This window comes from Rana temporaria, chromosome 1, assembly GCF_905171775.1.
Source record: "Rana temporaria chromosome 1, aRanTem1.1, whole genome shotgun sequence".
Taxonomy (NCBI): domain Eukaryota; kingdom Metazoa; phylum Chordata; class Amphibia; order Anura; family Ranidae; genus Rana; species Rana temporaria.
This window is the reverse complement of record NC_053489.1, coordinates 6377995-6396873: the sequence shown is the minus strand read 5'-3', so window position 1 is coordinate 6396873 and position 18879 is coordinate 6377995. Positions and strand designations below refer to the sequence as shown.

General features: G+C 48.9%; 2 protein-coding genes across 2 annotated transcripts in view; both read right to left on the bottom strand.

Moving 5' to 3' along the window:
* LOC120924009 overlaps positions 1-18879 on the bottom strand; it is a 742797-nt gene that overhangs the window by 698218 nt on the left and 25700 nt on the right. The gene's annotated exons all lie outside the window — the stretch shown is intronic.
* LOC120924327 lies at positions 163-8409 on the bottom strand. The gene is made up of 3 exons (XM_040335213.1): positions 8302-8409; positions 5968-6060; positions 163-908 (listed from the first exon to the last, which is right to left on the bottom strand). The coding sequence occupies exons 1-3, from the start codon at positions 8369-8371 to the stop codon at positions 466-468; spliced, it is 606 nt and encodes a 201-aa protein (XP_040191147.1). The 5' UTR covers positions 8372-8409; the 3' UTR covers positions 163-465.

Sequence of the window (18879 nt, the reverse complement as noted above, 5' to 3'; positions counted from 1 at the left end):
GACTGCGTTTGATGGGGCACAGTGAGACTGCGATTAATGAGGCACAGTGAGACTGCGTTTGATGGGCACAGTGAGACTGCAATTAATGGGGTGTTTGTTTGCGCCCCCCCAAAAAGAAAATTGAGCACCAGCCGCCACTGGTGAAACATTCTGTACAGAAAGTACTATTACTGTAAATGCAGGACAAATCTTGCATCAAAAATCAACCAATGAGAATGTATTTTATTTCTTGCTTCGCTCCGTGGAAGCACAGGCCGCGGTATCAGTATACAGATTGGGGTTCATACACAACGTATTGTACATCACGTCATCACACATACGGTATTTTCTCGTCCCGTTTCTACTCTTCTTCCCCGGGTTCATCCTCCTCAGGTGTCTCTGCTGAAGAATCCATATATGACCCGGGAAAGGATCGGAATGATTCCACTTGGAATTGACCTGAAAATAAAAACCCCTCAATGTTCGTTAACCATTCGCTACTCGATCCTTGTCCAAGGCCACCGCCTCGGATGGCACAGTCAGTAAGCATTGTCCCTCTGTGTCCTCGGTGCCATCAGGATCCTCGTGGTTTGGAGCTTCTCCCAAGTGACTCTTACATGGGATCTCTACGGACCCCTGTGATTGGCCTTCCTCAGGTTTCGGGATCAGCTGGTCTTCTGGGGCTTCCTCAGTTGAGTTCTCACAGCTCGCTCCTTGCTCTGGATTTTCCTGATCGCCATTTCTCACGTCTACAATCACTCCAGGCTCACGTTCCTCACAATCAGGGTTCCCGACGTCCTCTGGTTGTCCTCCAATGCCACCATCAGGGACACGGCTGGTGTATTCAATTTGTGGTTCTGTTAGATGAATCTTGACATCTTCATGTCGGCTTTGTTGTATTTCTTTAGCCTTGGGTTTTTTCTTTAGGTCTAAAAGTAGATAAAACAGATTAATGATGATTGTTTTAGCATCACTCCATGCCTCAAATTACAGGCTAAACTAATAATACAGCCCTATAAGTGTATATAAAGTGAAATCGTATTTATAGTTTTGGATCGTGTAGGACACCAACACTGGGGCAAAATTCCTCCAACTGACACCAACGATGGGGCACTATTTCTTCCGCTGACACCAACAATGGGGCGCTATGTCTCCCACTGACACCATTGAATGGGCACTATTTCTCCCACTGACACCAACGATGGGACACTATTCCTTCCACTGACACCAATGATTGGCACTACTCCTCCCAGTAACACCAGTAATGGGGCACTATGTATTCAACTGACACCAGTGGTGGGGCACTATTCCTTCTACTGACACCAGTGGTGGGGCACTATTCCTTCTACTGACACCAGTGGTGGGGCACTATTCCTTCTACTGACACCAGTGGTGGGGCACTATTCCTTCTACTGACACCAGTGGTGGGGCACTATTCCTTCTACTGACACCAGTGGTGGGGCACTATTCCCTCTACTGACACCAGTGGTGGGGCACTATTCCCTCTACTGACACCAGTGGTGGGGCACTATTCCTTCTACTGACACCAGTGGTGGGGCACTATTCCTTCTACTGACACCAGTGGTGGGGCACTATTCCTTCTACTGACACCAGTGGTGGGGCACTATTCCCTCTACTGACACCAGTGGTGGGGCACTATTCCCTCTACTGACACCAGTGGTGGGGCACTATTCCTTCTACTGACACCAGTGGTGGGGCACTATTCCCTCTACTGACACCAGTGGTGGGGCACTATTCCCTCTACTGACACCAGTGGTGGGGCACTATTCCTTATACTGACACCAGTGGTGGGGCACTATTCCTTCTACTGACACCAGTGGTGGGGCACCATTCCTTCTACAGACACCAGTGATGGGGCACTATTCCTTCTACTGACACCAGTGGTGGGGCACTATTCCTTCTACTGACACCAGTGGTGGGGCACTATTCCTTCTACTGACACCAGTGGTGGGGCACTATTCCTTCTACTGACATCAGTGGTGGGGCACTATTCCTTCTACTGACACCAGTGGTGGGGCACTATTCCTTCTACTGACACCAGTGGTGGGGCACTATTCCTTCTACTGACACCAGTGGTGGGGCACTATTCCTTCTACTGACATCAGTGGTGGGGCACTATTCCTTCTACTGACACCAGTGGTGGGGCACTATTCCTTCTACTGACACCAGTGGTGGGGCACTATTCCTTCTACTGACACCAGTGGTGGGGCACTATTCCTTCTACTGACACCAGTGGTGGGGCACTATTCCTTCTACTGACATCAGTGGTGGGGCACTATTCCTTCTACTGACACCAGCGGTGGGGCACTATTCCTTCTACTGACACCAGTGGTGGAGCACTATTCCTTCTACTGACACCAGTGGTGGGGCATTATTCCTTCTACTGACACCAGTGGTGGGGCACTATTCCTTCTACAGACACCAGTGGTGGGGCACTATTCCTTCTACTGACATCAGTGGTGGGGCACTATTCCTTCTACTGACACCAGTGGTGGGGCACTATTCCTTCTACAGACACCAGTGGTGGGGCACTATTCCTTCTACTGACACCAGTGGTGGGGCACTATTCCTTCTACTGACACCAGTGGTGGGGCACTATTCCTTCTACTGACACCAGTGGTGGGGCACTATTCCTTCTACTGACACCAGTGGTGGGGCACTATTCCTTCTACTGACACCAGTGGTGGGGCACTATTCCTTCTACAGACACCAGTGGTGGGACACTATTCCTTCTACTGACACCAGTGGTGGGGCACTATTCCTTCTACTGACACCAGTGGTGGGGCACTATTCCTTCTACTGACACCAGTGGTGGGGCACTATTCCTTCTACTGACACCAGTGGTGGGGCACTATTCCTTCTACTGACACCAGTGGTGGGGCACTATTCCTTCTACTGACACCAGTGGTGGGGCACTATTCCTTCTACTGACACCAGTGGTGGGGCACTATTCCTTCTACAGACACCAGTGATGGGGCACTATTCCTTCTACTGACACCAGTGGTGGGGCACTATTCCTTCTACAGACACCAGTGGTGGGGCACTATTCCTTCTACTGACACCAGTGGTGGGGCACTATTCCTTCTACTGACACCAGTGGTGGGGCACTATTCCTTCTACTGACACCAGTGGTGGGGCACTATTCCTTCTACTGACACCAGTGGTGGGGCACTATTCCTTCTACTGACACCAGTGGTGGGGCACTATTCCTTCTACAGACACCAGTGGTGGGACACTATTCCTTCTACTGACACCAGTGGTGGGGCACTATTCCTTCTACTGACACCAGTGGTGGGGCACTATTCCTTCTACTGACACCAGTGGTGGGGCACTATTCCTTCTACTGACACCAGTGGTGGGGCACTATTCCTTCTACAGACACCAGTGGTGGGACACTATTCCTTCTACTGACACCAGTGGTGGGGCACTATTCCTTCTACTGACACCAGTGGTGGGGCACTATTCCTTCTACTGACACCAGTGGTGGGGCACTATTCCTTCTACTGACACCAGTGGTGGGGCACTATTCCTTCTACTGACACCAGTGGTGGGGCACTATTCCTTCTACTGACACCAGTGGTGGGGCACTATTCCTTCTACTGACACCAGTGGTGGGGCACTATTCCTTCTACAGACACCAGTGATGGGGCACTATTCCTTCTACTGACACCAGTGGTGGGGCACTATTCCTTCTACAGACACCAGTGGTGGGGCACTATTCCTTCTACTGACACCAGTGGTGGGGCACTATTCCTTCTACTGACACCAGTGGTGGGGCACTATTCCTTCTACTGACACCAGTGGTGGGGCACTATTCCTTCTACAGACACCAGTGATGGGGCACTATTCCTTCTACTGACACCAGTGGTGGGGCACTATTCCTTCTACTCTTTCACTGACACCAATGATGGGACACAATTCCTCCCACTGACACCAAATGGTGACGAAACATTCCATTGAAAAAAAATTATATGAAAGCAGCATTAAACCAAAAAGCAAACATTTATTTAGCCGAAACCAAACTTAGCTGCTTCAGGTTAACCATCCGGGCTGCAAGTCAATAAACAGATTGCAAAGTTCATAAAGACACGGATGAGCGAGTTTGGGTGTGGAGGAACTTGACTGGCCTGAACAGAGTCCTGACCTCAACCCGATAGAACACCTTTGGGATGAATTAGAGCGGCCTTTTCATCCAACATCAGCGCCTGACCTCACAATTGCTCTTCTGGAAGAATGGTGAAACATTTCCATAGACACCCTCCTAAACCTTGTGGACGGCCTTCCCAGAAGAGTTGAAGGTGTTATAGCTGCAAAGGGCGGGGCCAACTCAATATTGAACCCTCCGGGCTGAGACTGGGATGCCATTAAAATTCATGGGCTAGATTCAGATAGGTTAGCGGATCTTTAGATCCGCGTAACCTATCTGATTTACGTTACGCCGCCGCTATTTTTTGAGGCAAGTGCAGTATTCAGAAAGCACTTGCCTCTAAAGTTGCGGCGGCGTATCGTAAATCCCCCCGGCGGAATTCAAATTCCGCGGCTAGGGGGAGTGTACTATTTAAATCAGGCGCGTCCCTGCGCCGATCGAACAGCGCATGCGCCGTCCGCAAATTTTCCCAACGTGCATTGCTCCAAATGGAAGTCATTGGTTTCGACGTTAACGTAAATTATGTCCGGCCGTATTCGCGAACGACTTACGCAAACGACGTAAAAAATTCAAAAGTCGGCGCGGGAACGACAGCCATACTTAACATAGGATAGGCCGCACTGTTATCCTATAGCAGGGGTAACTTTCCGCCGGAAAAAGCCGAACGCAAACGACGTAAAAAAAAAAAAGCGCCGGGCGGTCTTTCGTTTCTGAATCGGCGTAAATGCTCATTTGCATATTCGACACGTAAAAGATATGGAAGCGCCACCTAGCGGCCGGCCTGGAATTGCAGCCTAAGATCCGACGGTGTAACACAATTACACCTGTCGGATCTTAGGGATATCTATGCGTAACCTGATTCTATGAATCAGGCACATAGATACTTTGGGCCAGATTCACGTAGCGCAGCGGATCTATAGATCCGCTCGATCTACGTGATTTAAGATCCGCTCTCGCAAGTTTGAGAGGCAAGTGGCTAATTCACAAACCACTTACCTCCAAACTTGCGGCAGCGGATCCTAAATCCCCCGGCGGAATTCAAATTCCGCGGCTAGGGGGAGTGTACTATTTAAATCAGGCGCGTTCCCGCGCCGATTTAAATGCGCATGCGCCGTCCGGGGAATGTCCCGGCGTGCATTGCTCCCACTGATGTCACTAGGACGTCAGTGGTTTCGACGTGAGCGGGACTTGCGACGAGCGTGTTTGTGAATCGGCGTACGCAAACGACGTTAGAAAATTCAAATTCGACGTGGGAACGCCGGCTATACTTAACATTGGCTGCACCTGATAAAAGCAGGGGTAAGTATACGACGGGTACGCCGCTACGGAAACGTCGTAAGAAGACTGCGTCGGGTCCGCGTACGTTCGTGAATTTGCGTATCTCGCTGATTTACATATTATTCAAGGTAAATCAGCGGGAACGCCCCCGGCGCCATTTTTAAATCGAAAATAAGATCCGACAGTGTAACACATTGTAACACTGTCAGATCTAAGCCCTATCTATGCGTATCTGATTCTATGAATCAGGCGCATAGATAGGACCAGTGTAAGTCAGAGATACGATGGGGGATCTGTAGATATCAGGAGATAATACACCGTCGTATCTCTTTGTGAATCTGGCCCCATGTGCGTGTAAAGGCAGCCGTCCCAATACTTTTGGCAATAGAGTGTATCTGCTCGCAGTTCATCTTATATTATCTAATGACAGCATTACATGCTTAAATATTCTTATCGAAAAACAAGTATTTTTCATCTATCAAAATTTGAGTGCAATAATCATTGTTGATCTCTTTGAAAAAAAAAAAAAAACATCCGCTTACACAAGTAGGAGATGAGACACAATGAAAGGAAGGCAATCGGCATCATGAGAACATAAAGAGGCCCTTCGTTTGTCATTCCACAGGGATGGGAATCTGAAAACATACCGGGAGAGTCATAAAACATCAACATAACAAAGTATATACACAGTAAGGCTGGGTTCACACTACGGTTTTCCCGTCCGTCAGCCGCATACGATTTACACGAAAAACCGTATGCGGCTGAAACGGACGGGAACGTATGGAACCGCACATATGTGCGTTTTCCACTGACATTAATGTTAAAGGAAAACGTATGCGTTTGCCATACTGTTTTAAAAACGACCGCAAAACCGTGGTTGAACACGGTTTTGCGTACGTTTAAAAAACGTTTTGCCAGCAAATCGTACGCACCCGGATGCATCTGAGTGCATACGATTTGCAATGCATTGTCTATCTATACGTTTTCCCGTCCGGGCCCGTACGTTTTCAATACTGAAATCGTATGCGGCTGACGGACGGGAAAACCGTAGTGTGAACCCAGCCTAAGATAGTAATCGTACGTTTTACGGTAACCATCAGCATTGAAAATGGCGAGCCAAGTATGAAAACGCGGAGAGAACAGTCTCTAGTGTCCAGATCAGTCACTTGATAAGGGAATTACGTTTTTATTATATACAGTTGCCCGGATGGCAACCCCCCCCCTGTTTATATATATATATATATATATATATATATATATATATATATAATTTTATTTTTTTTGGCAACCCCCCTTTTTTTATAAAAAAAATATATATATTTTATATATAGATTATACATTTTTTATTAAAAGGCCCCAGAGGTCCCCAGATGGCAACCCCCCTTTTTTTATAATTTTTTTTTCCTTTTTTTTTTCTTTTTATTAAAGGGCCCAGAATGGCTACCCCCTATATATATATATATATTTTATTTAATTTTTTTGTAATGGGCCCAGAGATCCCCAGGGCAACCCTCCCCACCCCCAATTCGTGGCACCCCCCGCTTCTCTCAAGTTTCTCAATTTGAGGCGACAGGCGGCACCCCACCCCCTTTCCCCATATCAGGGAACATACGATCACCGACACTGCCACAATGAAGAACGGGGAAGCTGTGTTTATACTCACCTCTCCCCCTGTTCTTCAGCCCCGGTGACCGATCGCGGGACACCGGCGGTGATCGGGTCCGCAGGTGCCGCGGGCGCGGTCACGGAGCTTCGGACCGGGTCAGCGCGCTCGCGACCCCACGGCTGGGGTACGTGATTGTGCCCTGCCATTCTGCCAACGTATATCGGCGTGAAGGGGTCCTTAAGTGGTTAAATTACAAAAATTTAATTGTAAAAAATAATAAAATAAAATAAATTGTAAAAAAATAATATATATTTTTTTAAATAATTACAAAAATAAAATTGTAAAAGAATAAAATAAAAAAAAATGTAAAAAAGAGTTACAAAAATAAAATTGTAAAAAATACTGGCACCAATCTCTGCTCTACTCACACCTTTCACTGCTCTGCTGATATACACGCATGTGTGTTTGTGCTCTGGGGTGCACACCCCTAATGCAATAGGCTGTGCACACCAATGGTGGTAGGAGGAAGGACGTATTGCACACTAGTTTGTAGTTGGCCCTGTGTGCTCCTCACATGGTAATAGAAGACATTAGACATGTGCAGACTGGAATATTTAGTTTCGTTTTTTCGTTTGGAAAATAAATTTATTTAGTTACTCCCGAAAATCGTTTTGATTTATTTCGTTTTTCGTTGGGGAATAATAGCTTTCGTCCGAAAATCCAATAATACTTGGTTTCTGTCGAATGGTCAAAAGAATATTCGCCGGAACGTCGAATCTCGAACGTCGAATCTTTACGTCGAATCGTACATTTCCGTTCGAATATTCCGCCTACAAGAATTCTAATGTTGTATGACTAGTAATAATGTCGAATCTATTCTCTATAATGTCGAATCTATTTTCTCATAAATCGAAATCTATTCTCTGTAATGTCGAATCTATTATTTCTATAGTGTTGAATCTTTTCTCTATGATGTCGAATCTTTTCCCTATAATGTCGAAGCCAAATCGAATTTTTACCGCAACGAAAACGAAAATAAAGCATTTTTTATGTCGGATCTTTCGGTTTTCGTTTCTTGCACTTTCGTTATCGTTTGTTAAAACGATAACGAAAAAACACGATTTTCGGACGAAAATGCATTCTAACGAAAACTAATGCACATGTCTAGAAGACATTGATGGTCAACTACTGAGTGCACAGACAGAATCTCTTATATGGTCCCATCTAGATAAATAATGAGTTATGATACAATGGAATCTTTTCTACTCACGGTATTTGTAGAAAATCACTAAGACGGCAACACAGAATGCAGGAACTCCCAACACTGCTGAGAGGTGCATGGCCACGGTACAAACACATTTTATGGAGGAGGAAAACTTCACACCTGAGAAAAACACAAAAACAAGAAGCAAATAGGGGAAGTTACACCTAAAAGAAAGGCAATGTTTTTTTTTTTTTATTACTACTGTACTGTGATACCCAGAGGCTCATGAAGGATGTGGGGTACTCCTGTGTCAGCTTCACCAATGACTCTTGTGTCTAGGGTCATCCTATGTCCAATAGGGGCATAGGATGACTGAGAACTGATATCTCGGATTACATGAGATGGGACAGTAATGATAATTCATGTATTGCAGGAGATTTGACATATTACAAGTGGTTTATTTTGAACCAAAAAGGGCAATAGGACAGTATTCATTCATGTGGGGACACATACTGTCGAGGTGTTAATTGAGTCTGGCTCCTAAGATATTTCATTGTCTATTGTGCTAATTAAGTCTGCCTCTCAAGAACCTTTCATTGTGTGATGCTAATTGCACTGTATTGTGTGAAAGTTCTATTGATGATAGATATGTGTTGGCAGTCTGAAAGGTCAGATGTCTGACCTTTCAGGTGTAGTGGATTAACCACTTGCCCACCAGGTAAATTCTGGCACTTCTCTCCTTCATGTGAAAATCACAATTTTTTTGCTAGAAAATTAATCAGAACCCCCAAACATTATATATTTTTTTTTAGCAGACATCCTAGGGAATAAAATGGCAGTCATTGCAATACTTTTTGTCACACCGTATTTGCGCAGCGGTCTTACAAGCGCACTTTTTTTGGATAAAAATCACTTTTTTGAATTAAAAAATAAGACAACAATACATTTTGCCCAATTTTTTTATATATTGTGAAAGATAATGTTACGCCGAGTAAAATGATACCCAACATGTCACGCTTAAAAATTGCGCCCGCTCGTGTCATGGCGTCAAACTTTTACCCTTAAAAATCTCGATAGGCGACGTTTAAAAAATTCTACAGGTTGCATTTTTTGAGTTGCAGAGTAGGTCTAGGGCTAGAATTATTGCTCTCACTCTAACGATCGCGGCGATACCTCACTTGTGTGGTTTGAATACCGTTTTCATATGCGGGCGCTACTCGCGTATGCGTTTGCTTCTGCGCGCGAGCTCGTCGGGACGGGGCGCTTTAAAAAAATTTTTTTTGGTTTTCTTATTTATTTTTATTTAGTTTTATAATTTTTTACACTGAAAAAAAAAAAAAAAAAAAAATTGATCACTTTTATTCCTATTACAAGGAATGTAAACATCCCTTGTAATAGAAAAAAGCATGACAGGTCCTCTTAAATATGAGATCTGGGGTCAAAAAGACCTCAGATCTCATAATTAGACTTAAATGCAAAAAAAAAAAATTAAAAAAAAAAAATGTCATTTTTTCAAATGACAAAAAAAAAAATGTTTCTTTAAGAGGCTGGGCGGGACTGACGTTTTGACGTCACTTCCGCCCAGCAGAGCTAGGAGGACGGGTGAAGGAGATTTCTCCTTCAGTCCCGTCCCCGCTCAGCTGCCGGACACATCGGATCCCCTCCGCCGCTACCGACGGCTCCGGTAAGCGGCGGAGGGCGCGGGAGAGCGGCGGGAGGGGGGGGGGGCCCCTCTCCCGCCACCGATAACGGCGATCTCGCGGCGAATCCGCCGCGGAGACCGCCGTTATCGTGTACACCACCGCCCCCTGAAAAGATGAATATCTCGGTTGTGGCAGCAGCTGCTGCCGTTATCGAGATATTCAACTTTAAAAAGGAGGACGTCTTTTTGACATGGGGCGGTGGTCAAGAGGTTAACATGTCAATTATGTTTACTAAAGGAATGTGTTTTATGTTGCAGGTGAGGATAACTTATCGCAGAGCCAGACCGTCTGGGTAATGAATAGTAATTAGCTCATCTGAATGTCATTATCTAACGGAATGTGTATTGAAGCACCCATTGTGTCATGTTGTGGGTGGAGTTGAGTCATTGTCCATATTTGGCTTCTAACTGTATAAAAACCTGAGAGTTTACCATTAAAGTATTCATTCATTTTGGAATCAGAGACAGAGCTGTGTGTCTCGTTTGTCTGGGGAAATACAATGGGTCCTGTCTGCTGGATTGTCGGAGTGTCGGATATCGTAAACGGTGTTAACCCCTGACAGTTACAACTACATTTCATAGGACTAGTTTGTAGTCTCATATCCAAGCAGCACATGGAGCTCTAGGATAGAGTCACCTCTAGTACAGGAGGTATGGCCTCTATGCAGGGCCGGTGCTACCACTAGGCAAACTAGACAGCTGACTAGGGTGCTCGGCAACTGGTGTTCCTACTCTCTTCTCTCTGTAGCAAGCAACTAAGTCTCAGCATTAGCAGGCAGCCGCCGCTCTGTTCCTAGACAGCATTTGATGGATGCTGGTGAGGCTGCATTTGATGGGCGCTGGTGAGGCTGCATTTGATGGGTGCTGGTGAGGCTGCATTTGATGGGCGCTGGTGAGGCTGCATTTGATGGGCGCTGGTGAGGCTACATTTGATGGGCGCTGGTGAGGCTGCATTTGATGTGCGCTGGTGAGGCTGAATTTGATGGGCGCTGGTGAGGCTACATTTGATGGGCGCTGGTGAGACAGCATTTGATAGGCACTGGTGAGGCTGCATTTGATGGGCGCTGGTGAGGCTGCATTTGATGGGCGCTGGTGAGGCTGCATTTGATGGGTGCTGGTGAGGCTGCATTTGATGGGCGCTGGTGAGGCTGTATTTGATGAGCGCTGGTGAGACAGCATTTGATAGGCACTGGTGAGGCTGCATTTGATGGGCGCTGGTGAGGCTGCATTTGATGGGCGCTGGTGAGGCTGCATTTGATGGGTGCTGGTGAGGCTGCATTTGATAGGCGCTGGTGAGGCTGTATTTGATGAGCGCTGGTGAGACAGCATTTGATGGGTGCTGGTGAGGCTGCATTTGATGGGTGCTTCATTAAAAAGGTGGAGTATACATGGACAGGGAAAAGGGGGTGGAGCCAAGGGGGGTGGAAAAATGAGGTCTCGCCTAGGGTGTCAAAAATCCTTGCACCAGCCCTGCCTCTATGCAAAACAAAAAAGTGGCAGCTATCTCTAGTCCAGGGTTTCCTAACTAGGGTTCCATGCAGGGATTTTTTTCTCAGACAATAGGTGCTGGAAAGTCAACCACGATCCCCCAAAACCCCTCCCCCTACACACACCTTCCAAATCACATGAAATAGTGGGAGTGGTCAGTCAAATTTCATGAACAGTAGGAGGGTCTTAAAGGGGCATTAAATACCAGGATTGCATTACATACAGAGTGCAGAGTTCAGGGGGGGGGGGATTACACACAGATTGTAGAGTTCAGGGGGGGGGGGTTACACACAGAGGGGCAGATTCACGTACCTCCACGCATCTTTCCGCCGGGCGCAGCGTATCTAAGATAGACTACGCCGCCGTAACTTATTTTTTTTTTCGAATCCTCAAAGAATTTGCAACGTAAGTTACGGCAACGTAGTGTATCTTTGGCGGCGTAAGGGCGCGGAATACAAATGGCTGTGATGGGGGCGTGTTTTATGTAAATACGTCGTGACCCGACTCAAACGACGTTTCAGGGGGTCACACACAGAGTGTAGAGTTCAAGGGGGGGTTACATACAGAGTGCAGAGTTCAGGGGGGTCACACACAGAGTGCAGAGTTCAGGGGGGGGTTACACATAGAGTGCAAAGTTCAGGGGGGTTGCACACAGAGTGTAGAGTTCAGGGGGGGTTGCAGATGTAGCGCCCCCTTACTTCCAGCATGGGCACTATGCTAAAGTTAGTGGGAAATGGGAGAGTTACTTTGCTCCCATTCACAATTTGTTCAAATTGGGACTTCTGTCACTCCAGAAATGTCCACTGGGTCAGTCTGTGGTCCAGGGATGCAATGCCATCCCTGGCCAGCAGTTGGCGCCAGAGGGGTTCTGTCAGAGTAAGTTTCTCCAGCAGCCAATCAGATGAACTTTTCCCTTGCGGGGCGTGCTGGAGAGGAGTATATCTGTGACAGGTGTCATGTGTTCTAAAATCTTCGCGGGGTCCCCGTTCCAGGTGCGGCATCCACCTTCAGGGTGCGCGCATTCCATGGACCCCGCCGGCGCGGCCCACCTGGCCAAAATTGCAGGCTACACAAAACGTCATCTGGAGGAAAAAGGGGACCCCAGTGTCTTACTGGGTTCCCGGTTCTACTGAGAGGATCCCAGGCTGGGTGCCGTTCGATTGGGGAGTCGGCTTGAGGAGAACCCGGAGGCAGGTTATCCAACAGGGCTTGAACCAATCGGGGATCTGGTGACCGGAATGCTGACGGGGGGGGTAAGGGGGAATTATTTCTAATGATCACAAGTGTAAGAAGAATTCTTCCCATTGACCATCATATTAATATGTAGCGCTACCCCCGGAGGAGCCGATGGTTAGATTTGGGATCGGCGTAATTATGTTACCTCTGTGCTGTGTCTAGGGATGAGGATGATGAGAGTAGTGATGGAATGTCGAGACAACGGGGTGACGTTTTCAATGCTTTTATTTCTGGCCCAACACGACCAACAATGAACTTGAGGTAGATAGGATAGGTTGGTGAAAGGAGAGAACTTTACAGATTCAGGCCTATGGATAAATGGAAGCAGTCCTGCCTCCAGTAGCAACTTTGACTTCGTCGCCACTCCAGCCGGAGTGGGTGTAGTGCCCCCGGACAGGTCCCTCTCACAGGCCTGGCAGCCGGAGTGGGTGTAGTGCCCCCGGACAGGTCCCTCTCACAGACCTGGCAGCCGGAGTGGGTGTAGTGCCCCCGGACAGGTCCCTCTCACAGGCCTGGCAGCTGGAGTGGGTGTAGTGCCCCCGGACAGATCCCTCTCACAGGCCTGGCAGCCGGAGTGGGTGTAGTGCCCCCGGACAGGTCCCTCTCACAGGCCTGGCAGCCGGAGTGGGTGTAGTGCCCCCGGACAGGTCCCTCTCACAGGCCTGGCAGCCGGAGTGGGTGTAGTGCCCCCGGACAGGTCCCTCTCACAGACCTGGCAGCCGGAGTGGGTGTAGTGCCCCCGGACAGGTCCCTCTCACAGGCCTGGCAGCTGGAGTGGGTGTAGTGCCCCCGGACAGGTCCCTCTCACAGGCCTGGCAGCCGGAGTGGGTGTAGTGCCCCCGGACAGGTCCCTCTCACAGGCCTGGCAGCCGGAGTGGGTGTAGTGCCCCCGGACAAGTCCCTCTCACAGACCTGGCAGCCGGAGTGGGTGTAGTGCCCCCGGACAGGTCCCTCTCACAGGCCTGGCAGCCGGAGTGGGTGTAGTGCCCCCGGACAGGTCCCTCTCACAGGCCTGGCAGCCGGAGTGGGTGTAGTGCCCCCGGACAGGTCCCTCTCACAGGCCTGGCAGCCGGAGTGGGTGTAGTGCCCCCGGACAGGTCCCTCTCACAGGCCTGGCAGCCGGAGTGGGTGTAGTGCCCCCGGACAGGTCCCTCTCACAGGCCTGGCAGCCAGAGTAGGTGTAGTGCCCCTGGACAGGTCCCTCTCACAGGCCTGGCAGCCAGAGTAGGTGTAGTGCCCCTGGACAGGTCCCTCTCACAGGCCTGGCAGCCAGAGTGTCACTTAGAACTTCTGGGAAGGAACAAGTCTCTGCCATCGACTTGGCTCTAGTAAAATTTAGGTTAGTAATGGGACCTCTGCCACAGGCCCAATGCTCATGGACATGGACGATAGAGCGAATCCTCCCAGTAACACAATTTTGCCTGAATCTTCCTCAGGTAGACTTGTTAGTTTGGGGTCACCGACTGACAGTTTGCAGCATACAACCTGTAAGTGTCCGGTCACCCAGATCCCCGATGGTTCGTCTAAGCCAGTGGTTCTCAACCTCTCTAGTGCCGTGACCCCTTGATAAAATGTCCTAAGTTGTGGGGACCCCTACCAGTAAAATTATTTTCGTAGCGTGGGTTGTCAGCACCCAAGGCAAGGCAAGTAATTTGCGGCCCTAACCCACAGACATTTATTATTCCCCGAGTCCCTTCCACTCGTACAGTATTGAACCCCTTTATGGTACATGCATCTCTATAGGACACTCACTGTCTCCGACTTTGTGGTGTCTCGTAGCAGTGACACCTATGCCGAAATCAGGAGATAGGGTCTCCTTCAGCCCCTCCCACTTCACATTCCTCACCAGTCAGGTGACCTCTAGTCTCTGCCCCCCCCCAGCCATGCCGCGAACTAAATGGGCGGCTGCTGAGCGGGTGGCCGCGGGTTTCAGGGACAGCCTTGCTGGGCGGCCGCAATAAGACTGTGAGAGCGGTGTGGGCTTCAAGAACAGCTCAGGATTCGGTGACCCCTGGCAAATCATCATTCGACCCCCGAGGGGGTCCCGACCCCCAGGTCGAGAACGACTGGTCTAAGCCCTGTTGGATCACCTGCCTCAGTCAGACTGACTCCCCACCGAACAGCACAACTCGCTTGGGATCTTCTTGATAAGAGATGGGGGACCCAGTAAGTCACTGGGGCCCCTTTGCAGCATCAGCCGCTCCGGGCCATGAGGGCCCAGAGTCAGGAACTCCGCGTAGCACGTGCGCCCCCGACCTAGTAGGCCAGGCCGGGGCCCGTGATGTGCGCACACCCTAAGGCCCCTTTCACATTGAGGTGTTATTCATACGGTACAGCGCTAAAAATAGCGCTGCTATACCGCATGAATAAATCTTGCCCTGCAGGCTTCAATGTGAAAGCCCGAAGGCTTTCACACTGAAGCGGTGCGGTAGCAGGACCGCTCCAAAAGTCCTATCTTTGGAGCGGTATAGGAGCGGGGTGTTTACCGCGCCTTCCCATTGAAATCAATGGGAAACCGCGGTAATACCGCCCGCAATACACACACACACACATACACAGTATACACACACACAGACACACAGACACATACACAGTATACACACACACACACACACACACACACACAGAATACACAATATATACACACACACATACACAGTATACACTAATCACACACACAGACACATACACAGTATACACACACAATATAAAGTATTGGGGTGCCTTCCTTTGCACGCACAGGAACTTTAACCACTTCAATACTGCACACCGTCATATGACGTCCTGTACTTTGTGCGGTAATATTTCAATGATGGGTGAAGCTAGAGGCATCATTCAGATATCATTTTGTTCCGGCGGCAATCCTGCGCACCATAAGAATGATCATAGTGGCGGTTCCGCTGCTTGATCGTTCTTATAGGCCATTATAGGCCATCTGGTGCTTCTCCGGGCTCTCCCGTGCCATCGGGGGCCCGGAAAGATGATCGCCCTGCGCCAGATAGGAAGCATAGAGATGACTTGTGACCAGAGTTATTATTTTTTTTATTAAAGGTTCCAGAGGTCCCCAGGGCCCAGGATGGCAACCCCCCTTTTTTTATAATTAATTTCTTTATATATATATCACCGGTTCTCTGCTCCTGGAGGCCCAAGCCTGAAGCAATGTAAGGAAGGGGCCCCATAATTCCAGTTGGCGGCCCTGGTCAGCATACCGAGACATTTTGGACAATTTTATGCTCCCAACTTTGTGGGCACAGTTTGGGGACGGCCCCTTCCTGTTCCAACATGACTGCCCACCAGTGCACAAAGCAAGGTCCATAAAGACATGGATGAGCGAGTTTGGGGTGGAGGAACCGCATCAACAATTAGCAGCTTGTGGGTGCAATGTCAGGCTCCAGCTGACACATCCCCCGGCTTTCTGTCCGTACCCCTGTATGGGCTTTTCAGGTAGAAAGCTGGTGGAAGAGAGAATGGTCTACAAGTGTGCTAACCAACACATTCATAGTCCATCGAGAACCAGGGCTGGACTGGGACAAAAATTTGGCCCTGGACTTCATCCAGACTGGCCCACTTTGACAGGTCTCTCCTATGGCGGACGGACAACTCCGGCACCCCCCCCGGCCACCCAAGCCCCCTCTCCCCCTTCACTAGCCACTAGCCTTTCTACTTTATTAGAGTAGAACGGCTGGTACTGGTACTCTTATAGGCAGTACCAGTGGGGAAGCTAGACATTATTTCACCCGGGGCAAAGAATCAGTTTGGTGCCCCCCCCATGGGACAAGATTAGGCAGAAGCGAGAAACTCCCAGGCCATAGCTGTTGAGTCAGCTGTCTGTCCCCTCCCCCATGCTCCTTCTGGTCCCCCCATGCTCCTCTGTCATCCCCCCTGCTTCTCTGTCCCCCCCCCCCCCCAGGTGATCACTGCAGGGAGGGAGAGGAGGTGAGCGGCCCACTAAGCCATCGGCCCACCGGGAAACTCCCTGTAGTCCCAATGGCCAGTCCATCCCTGTCGAGAACTACAAGCCATCTGCTGCAGTGGAAGATGGGACTTGTAGTTTATGCAATCACAGATTGCAGATTTTTTTTCAGAAGGCAGTAAGCGTTAGCGCCCTACATGTTTAATTTAAATCAAATAAAAAAATATATATATATATATAAAAAAGAAATGTGTGTGGTCTGATAATTCACGTTTCTAAGAAATGACACACACAGACACATATTTTTGGATGGAGCACACGAAGGAAATACAAGCTTAAAGGAGACTTACGCGTTTCTCTATGACTGTTCATCAAGATGATTATCCAGTATATTGCCCGGCACAGGAGGAAACATGCCGCAATCACCCCACACCACACCGGGATAAAAAACTCTGCAACATATAAGATACATACAGAATGATCAGGTTGTGTTGCGGTGTTCATTTTGGCAGAAAATTTCTATTTAGTTTTAGTCTTAGGACTAAAATGACATTTTAGTTTTAGTCCCGTTTTAGTCTTCTGCAATTGTTTTAGTTTTTAGTCATATTTAGTCACATTAATCTCCAGTGCATTTCAGTCGACTAAAATCGGATGAGTGTAAGTAAATAGTAATGCATTTGTTAACATTTCTCTACAATTTCTAAACTCATTGGGCCAGATTCAGGAAGCTATTGGCTATGGTTGCGCGGCGCAATAGCTGTTTTGCTCCCGCGTAGCGAATGCCCCTGATTCAGGAACATCGCTACGCAGACTGCAGCCTAGGATATGACAGACATAAGCCTCCTTATGCCTTCATATCTCAGGCTGCATTCTTGCGTTGGCCGCTAGGGGGCGCGGCCATTGTGATCGGCGTATAGTATGCAAATTGCATACTACCACCGATTCACAAAAGTTGTGCGGGCCCTGCGCACGCAAGGTACAGAGTTTCCGTACGGCGACTTTAGCGTAAGGTTGCTCCTGCTATAGCAGGGGCAGCCAATGCTATAGTATAGCCGCCCTTCCCGCTCGTGAAATTTAAATTTCACGTCGTTTACGTAAGTGATTCGTGAATGGCGCTGGACGCCATTCACGTTCACTTAGAAGCAAATGACGTCCTTGCGACGTCATTTGCCGCAATGCACGTCGGGAAAGTTTCCCGACGGAGCATGCGCAGTTCGCTCGGCGCGGGAGCGCGCCTAATTTAAATGATTCCCGCCCCCGGCGGGATCATTTACATTAGGCGCCCTTACGCCGGGCTATTTAGCATATCGCCCGCGCAATTTACGGAGCTACTGCTCCGTGAATCGCGGGCATATCAAAATATTTGCGTGGGCGCAGAGCAAAAATCGTTGCCCTTTGCCCACGCAAATATTGCGCGGATCTAGCTGAATCTGGCCCATTATATACTGCTGGAGTGAAAAATCAAATATGTTATTACAGGGCTCGACGAAATCCGGGGCGCCCGGTCGCAATTGCGACAAGAAATTGTGATCTGGCGCCCAGGGAAGCTTAGGCCTGCAGAAGGCCGCGAAGCCGCGGCCTCAATTACCGGCCGGCGCGGGGCACGATTGCGGCGGGCCCGCGCCCGCCGGTAATTGAGGCCGCGGCTTTGCGGCCTTCAAAGAAGGAAGCTTAGGCCTGCAGAAGGCCGCAACGCCGCGGCTTCAATTACCGGTGTTCCCCCCGCGTTCCTGCTGAAAAAAAGCCCTGGTTCGCACTATTGCAAAGTGGATGTGGGCTTCTCCGCATTCAAAACGCATGTCAGGTGCCTGTGACCGACTCTTTACAGAGCCAGTTCACACATCTCCAGGACAGCTGCGGTGTGAATTGCGCAGGAGCCCTGGGCTTCTTCTGGTCTGTTTCAGCTCCGAATTTAGCCCAAAAATTTGGACCGAAATCAGACCTGAAACGGTGAACGGAGATGCACCTGACCCCCGCTGTCACCCCTGCTCCACAGCACTGTGAACCCAGCCTTAAGGCGGAGGTTCCGCCCAATATTTTTTTTTTTAAAGCCAGCAGCTACAACTTCTGCACCTGCTGACTTTTAACCACTTAAGCCCCGGACCTTGCCCCTTTTTGCGATTCGGCACTGCGTCGCTTTAACAGACAATTGCGCGGTCGTGCGACGTGGCTCCCAAACAGAATTGGCGTCCTTTTTTTCCCACAAATAGAGCTTTCTTTTGGTGGTATTTGATCACCGCTGCGGTTTTTATTTTTGGCGCTATAAAGAAAAATAAAGCGACAATTTTGAAAAAAAATACAATAT